This window comes from Atractosteus spatula, chromosome 9 (genome assembly GCF_055471065.1).
Source record: "Atractosteus spatula isolate fAtrSpa1 chromosome 9, fAtrSpa1.hap1, whole genome shotgun sequence".
NCBI classification, from domain to species: domain Eukaryota; kingdom Metazoa; phylum Chordata; class Actinopteri; order Semionotiformes; family Lepisosteidae; genus Atractosteus; species Atractosteus spatula.
In genome coordinates this window covers 27899934-27906081 of record NC_142714.1, presented here as the reverse complement: position 1 = coordinate 27906081, position 6148 = coordinate 27899934, and the positions used below count along the sequence as shown (strand labels likewise).

Below are 6148 nucleotides of genomic sequence, written 5' to 3'. Positions count from 1 at the left end.
AAAATAGACGGTGGGGGCGAACAACGCCGAACTGCAGTTCTATTCCGGTTCGAGGGAGGACGGACAGGTTTTACTGGGATTGTCCTTAACAACGTTTACAGAGTTAAATGCTTGTTTGTGCCTTGCCCTTTTAGAATTAAATAGTCACCACGGGAAGAGCAGGATTGGATGGGTGCTGTTTGTTCTCTCAGTAACCTGTTATAATGCAGACACTGAAGGGAAAGGCGGAAGACAGACGGGTGAAACAAAGCTCGATGCTAAAACTGATCAACGATCAAAAAGGTCAGTGCATTTCACCGTTTTTTCTTATTTGTAGTTCCGTCCAATTTTTCGTTATTTTAGGCAATGCATGTTATTCTTAGAAACTAAATTAATTTAACTGTATATATTTTAACATTATTATATAACAGCTGAGGAATTCGATGCTCAGTGAGATGCGGAACGGAGAGAGGATAAAAACATTAAACAAATTTTTTCTATTGTCATTTTTGTTATGGCGACATCGAGATAAGTTTATTTTAAAACAAGCATTGGAAATTGCAGTAGTCAAAAATGTATTTAGATTTATAACTGCATATATTGGTAAAATGTGTGCGGTACTGTGGTGTATGGCTTACACAGTCTTACTATTTCACAAGCAACATTTAAACATATTAAATCTTAGGTAGCATAGCTTTATATACAATTCCATAATTCCCAGTTCCACAGCACACAGTACTCAGTAGAACGTTTTCATAAAAATATGCATGTTTGTTCAAGCTGCCTTACTTCACTAGCTACCGATTGCACCACTCTTAATCTGTAAAGAGCATAATCCCTCCTGATTTTAATTTATCCAAATGTTTTTTCTAGCCTGCCCTAACCATGGTGGATCCATCCGATGCAGAGGAAAAAGCAAAAAGCAAGGATCCAGCATCTGAATGCTCAGCTACAGCCTCTGAGGCCTCCAAAGCCTCAAGTAGAAATGAATCTGAAAGTAATGCTGACCACTCAGTCCTAGGAAGGCAGAGAGAGCAGTCTCCCAAGCTGCACCTCGATCTTTTCAACTTTGACTCTCCCGAAGCAGAAGGCAGCCGCTATGTCCTCACCAGTCCTTGCTCCTTGGAGGCCTGTGCCCGCTGTGGAGTCAAACCAGTTGAGCTGCTGCCACGTTCTGTCAATGACTTTGTGAGAGAAGCCCCAGGTCGATCCATGAGAGTGGCTACTGGCCTGTTTGAGGTCTATGAGGCTGAGAGGCATGCAAAACTCAAACAATGCCGTATGGAGCGAGAGAGAATCATCCATGAGGAAAAGCGACAAATTTTGAATTCTGTTACAAGCAGTCTGCCATTGTCTCCTGTGGGAAGGCCCTTAGCTGCCAATGCAGGGCCTAGCTGTGTCCGAAAAGCTGCCACCAAAAGCCAAAGCCCTGCAATAAAATCTGATGTTGCAGGTCCTTTCTCTATTCCGAAAGTTTGCCCTGTCAAAAAAGCTCTGCCTACAGTAACTAAAGTTGTTTCCAGCTCTGCAGTAGCTGCTGTAACAACATCTGCTAATGGTACATTAGAAGCTCCTGTTTCTCTGGCTAATGGACATGTAGCTAAGCCCAAGGGTAAAGGAAAGTGCCATTCGCTAGAGTCACTGCAGAAGAAGCGGGACACATGCTCATCGACCACCACTCGCACCTCCTCAGAATCAGGGGCTTCCTCATTCAGCTGGGACACCCCACAGGAGAAGGATAAATGGCTAAAGTTGTCCAGCCCCAGAGCACGGACTGTGGCTACCCTGAACTCATTGATGGGCCGCAGCCTGAGCCTAGGGGATCTTAGCCACTCGCCACAGACAACTAAGAAAGTGGACAAGATAGTGAAGGAGGTCAAAAGACGGGGACTGAAGGAGGTACCTGAGCGGGACCGCAAGATCGCTGCTTTGATGTTGGCCAAGCATCAAGAGGAGGACATCATGAGCCGGACACGTTATGTGGCGCACCTCCAGTGGGACAGTGAGCGGAGGCTAGAGGAGATGCGTCGGGAGCGGGAGGAGTGGGAGAAGCAGAGGGCTGTGCTGCAATGTCAGAGGATGTGGCACGCCCAGGTGGCCATGCGGCAGCGCCGCCTTAGTCAGGAGCAGCAACAGGCCACCATCCAGAAGATGCTGCATGTAGCAGAAAGTGAAGAGAGGTGGAAAGAACTGGCAGAAATGCAGGAACACTCCAGGCAAGAAAAGCTGCGCCAGGCTGCTCAGGAGCAGAAACAGAAGAAGTGCCTCCAGGAACAAAACTTCAAGGCTTTGGAAGAAGAACGTCAAGCCATGCTGGAGCAGGAACAACTGCTGCTGCAGGAGAAGCTCACCATGGCTGAGCTAAAGAAGCAAGAGAGGGAGCATCAGTTCCAGAAGGAACGACGAGGCCTTAACAGGGCAGAGAAGATGAGGCATGGTGCTCTGATCAAGGAAATTGCCTGCAGAGAGGTGGAGGAAAGGGAGATGGCCAGGAAATCCATGGAGGAGAGGCTGAGCCGGTCCATAGAGAATTATGAACAGATCCAAGAACGACGCCATCAGAAGCTGAAAGGGAAAGCCAGGAAGGAAGAACAGCAGATTCAAAAAGCTAGACAGGTGGTAGAGAGGAAGGAGAAACAACAGAAGGAACACCTAGAGGCCCTGGCACGGGAGGCGGAACGCAGGGCCCAGCAGGCAACACAGGTGGCTGAAGAGAGGGCCAAAGAGAGGGCCTTCAAGGCTGTGCAGAGTCGGTTGGAAAAAGAGAAGATTCAGAGGATGAACCGGCAACGAGTGGAGGAGTTTGAGCAGCAGCGCCGACAGGAACTCCTACTGTCCATTGAAAAAAAACTGGAGAAGAGTGAGCAGATATTTCGTGAAAAGAGAGCGGTGCTGGAGAGTGCCCGTTCTGTTGCCAGGGCTTCTTTTTATGTACGAGACCGTGTACGGGAGGAAACCAACATGCGCACCTTTGACAAAATGGCCCTGGAGGCCAAACTCAAAGCCAGCCTGAATGAAAAATAACCTCTTTATGCTGGACTGTCCTAGGTATTCACATTCTCTGTAGACAAACTCTAATTGGCTCAGAATAGGCCTAATGTGAGTCTCACTAAGAATATTTACTGTATATTTGGCAGTGACCACTTCTCCAAAATAATTTTTCACTTAAGGGCATAGCTTTTTTTACCTGTCACCTTCACCCTGGGAAATGTAAAAGATTTTTTAAAATTTATTATATCAGTACTCAGTCTTGTCCCATTTATATTGGAAGCACAAAAAACACATTTAATAAGATTTGAACAATTTAGAGAAGGTATTTTAATTTTTTTCTGTTTAATGTTTTAAACTTGGTGTCATGTATTTCCACTGTGACTTTATGCTTAAAAGTCTTTGGTTAATATTTCAAACCATTCACACCTGCATTTGAAGCACTTTTGAAACAAGACTTTACAGTAAGATTACCTTTCAGTATCAGCTCATATTTTCTCCATAAGCTCTTGCTTTCATATTTATTTTGAAGAGACACTGGTCCAGATATTTAAGGAATATCACCACACCACACTAGAAAACAAAGTTAGCTACCAAACCAACTGTTATTAAAATAATGAAGTAATATTCTTTACATTTTCCACGTCCCTTATTCTATGCTTCCTTAAAGAAAGTAAATCTGACGTGTCAAGGTCTAGCAAAGTTTATATCCGCAGTGGGATATTTACCATAAGATGTCTGAAGCTTCTTCCCATTACTAAGTGCCTGCCATAAAGCTGATTGTGCTGCTTAGAAATTAGTGACTGCTGCTACACTTGTTGCTGTGAAGAAGAATGCACAAGTCTTTTTCAGCACTCTACACTGATCTCAGATGTGTGGTTTGTTACAGTAGTTTACTAGTGTGCTTTGTGCAAAACATCTTCTAACTTGAAAAAAAAAAATCCTCATGTTCCAGTGTAACTGTAAGCAAAGAGAACAGGTGTTTCATTGCAAAGTTCTTAAGCACTGAAGCAGTATCACAGCATTGTTCTCATTCTTCATGTTTAAATAGTTCCTATATCAGGTTGACACATATATAGACAGAACATGCACACCTTGTTTCAAAAGAGTTTCTGCATTGTCACCCGTTTTCGTTGGCACATATTCTTATTTGAACAGTTTAAATAGTTTTTTGATTCGTGCATGTGAAAACCAACTTCATGCTGTGGTGAAAGGAAGGAAGCCACTGAGCTCAGATGATCTAGCCTCAAGTCTGAACTGCGCACACATTCACTGTATATTCCTTCTGCCTCTTCTTATTTTAATTTGGTTGTTCAGTTTTGATTGAAAATTTCAGAGGAAATCTGGTGAAACAGGTGAAACTGAATGACAAACAATTTGTGAATAACACACAGCATAATCTATAGTTCTACAATGATATTGATAATTTATTAAAAAGTTATATTAATGAATGTGTTGCCAGCGCATTAACGAGCAAATGATGTCTGAGTTCCCTAGTTTCCTGTTATTAAATCTCTGATCAAGAATAATTTATTTGTGTTCTTCTCTAATGTTCTATGTTGAAGCTCACAGAAGATGCAAACTCCCACATGGCCCACGTGGACACTGACTGCTATTGATGAGCTCTGGAATAACTCCCTCCCTCTCCTATCTTTCCCCTGCCACAGACCTGTGCACAAGGTACCTCCAGCCAGCACATGTAGGAAAATACTGATAAAATAAAGTCCTTGTGTAAATCTGGGTTTCAGTGTAGTTTTCTGCTATTTACATGTACTCACTGATACTACAGTTAATATTCTGAATCCATCCACCTAACTCTTGGGTGTGTTCACACATCACTACTCACACCCTTAACCCACACATCAGTAATAATAATAATAATAATAATAATAATAATAATAATAATAATTGCTTACACTTATATAGCGCTTTTTCTGGACACTCCACTCAAAGCGCTTTACAGGTAATGGGGACTCCCCTCCACCACCACCAATGTGCAGCATCCACCTGGATGATGCGACAGCAGCCATAGTACTCACCCTATCCTGAAATTAATAGGAGGTTATAAAGCCATTGACCTGTTCAAATAATAGTATCATAAAAAGTGAATCATTTTGCAGATAAACCTAAGCCATTCTGTTCTCATTTTATCATGTTATTATTTGGTTTAGACGAAAGCCTGCAAAGTGTTTCACTTCATGTAAATAGCCTTACATAAAAATACTGTTTATCAAAGAAAAACTGATATGTTGTCTGCCTACTTCACAAAGAGAAATTATGATTTGATGATTACTATTCTACTATTCAGGATGAAGGAATAATGGAATACTGAGCTACTCTAGACAGAATTATAGCTGATGCTCTTTTATGCTGTTATAGATCAGGATATGCTATGATATTTTAAATAAAATGTAGCTATACTGCAGCATTCTACTTGCAGAAATAAAAAAATACAGTTTTATGACACCTCGCATTAAGAGAAACAAGCAATGTATGCTACAATTACACGTATTCATACGTCAGCATTTAGCTCATAGAGAATTTTCTACTTTACAGATTATACACATACACAGTTTTGTTTATGATCTGTATAACAGTCAGGATTTAGTTAAATACTGTATATAAATTTTTTGAATTACATTTTGAATTGAACATTTCCATATTTTTCTATAAAAACATTGTAAGGGATACAAAAAAAAGATTTCATGGAGTCCATAATATAAACTCTGAATTTAAACACAGGAATCTCTGATGGATTATTTACTCTTTGATCAGTCCTTTTCATCAAAGAGACTTCTGACACCGTGTGCCAGTTACATTGATTTTGGTAGTGAGAAACCTGCATAGGAAAGTACTTCAGGTTGCATTCATGTGGTAGCAAAGGTCATGTACTATATTGGTCTGATGCATATAATGTCATATGAGTACTGATGTACTTCAGCTGATGATCCTTCAACCAGCAACCCATTCACACTCCAGCAGTAATGTCAGACGCTACATTCTACCAGCATAAAAAATAACTTCCAAGTCTGACTTTTAAGTATAAACACCTCTTAACTTAATACTCATTGTTGCAAACAAAATTATTTTAGATGATTACTGGAAAGGGAAATATTTGTATTTTTCTGTATATAAAATATATATTGAAGTGAATTTTAGATTAATAGTTTCAAGAAATAGA

General features: G+C 40.9%; 1 protein-coding gene across 2 annotated transcripts; it reads left to right on the top strand.

The window, feature by feature from the left end:
• Window positions 1-207: 207 nt before the first annotated feature.
• On the top strand, window positions 208-4703 carry ccdc177 (coiled-coil domain containing 177). Of its 2 annotated transcripts, XR_016091584.1 has the most exons (3): window positions 208-282; window positions 853-3292; window positions 4533-4703. XR_016091584.1 is itself a non-coding variant. In XM_088925330.1 (2 exons), the coding sequence occupies exon 2, from the start codon at window positions 865-867 to the stop codon at window positions 3001-3003; it is 2139 nt and encodes a 712-aa protein (XP_088781456.1). In that variant the 5' UTR covers window positions 208-282; window positions 853-864; the 3' UTR covers window positions 3004-4703. The 2 variants fall into 2 exon arrangements, 1 of the variants encoding a protein (XP_088781456.1); XM_088925330.1 differs by having other exon boundaries at window positions 853-4703.
• Window positions 4704-6148: the final 1445 nt, after the last annotated feature.

Bases quoted from the DNA above. Each gene is read 5' to 3' on its own strand.
- ccdc177 (XM_088925330.1), top strand. From the start codon at position 865: ATGGTGGATCCATCCGATGCAGAGGAAAAAGCAAAAAGCAAGGATCCA.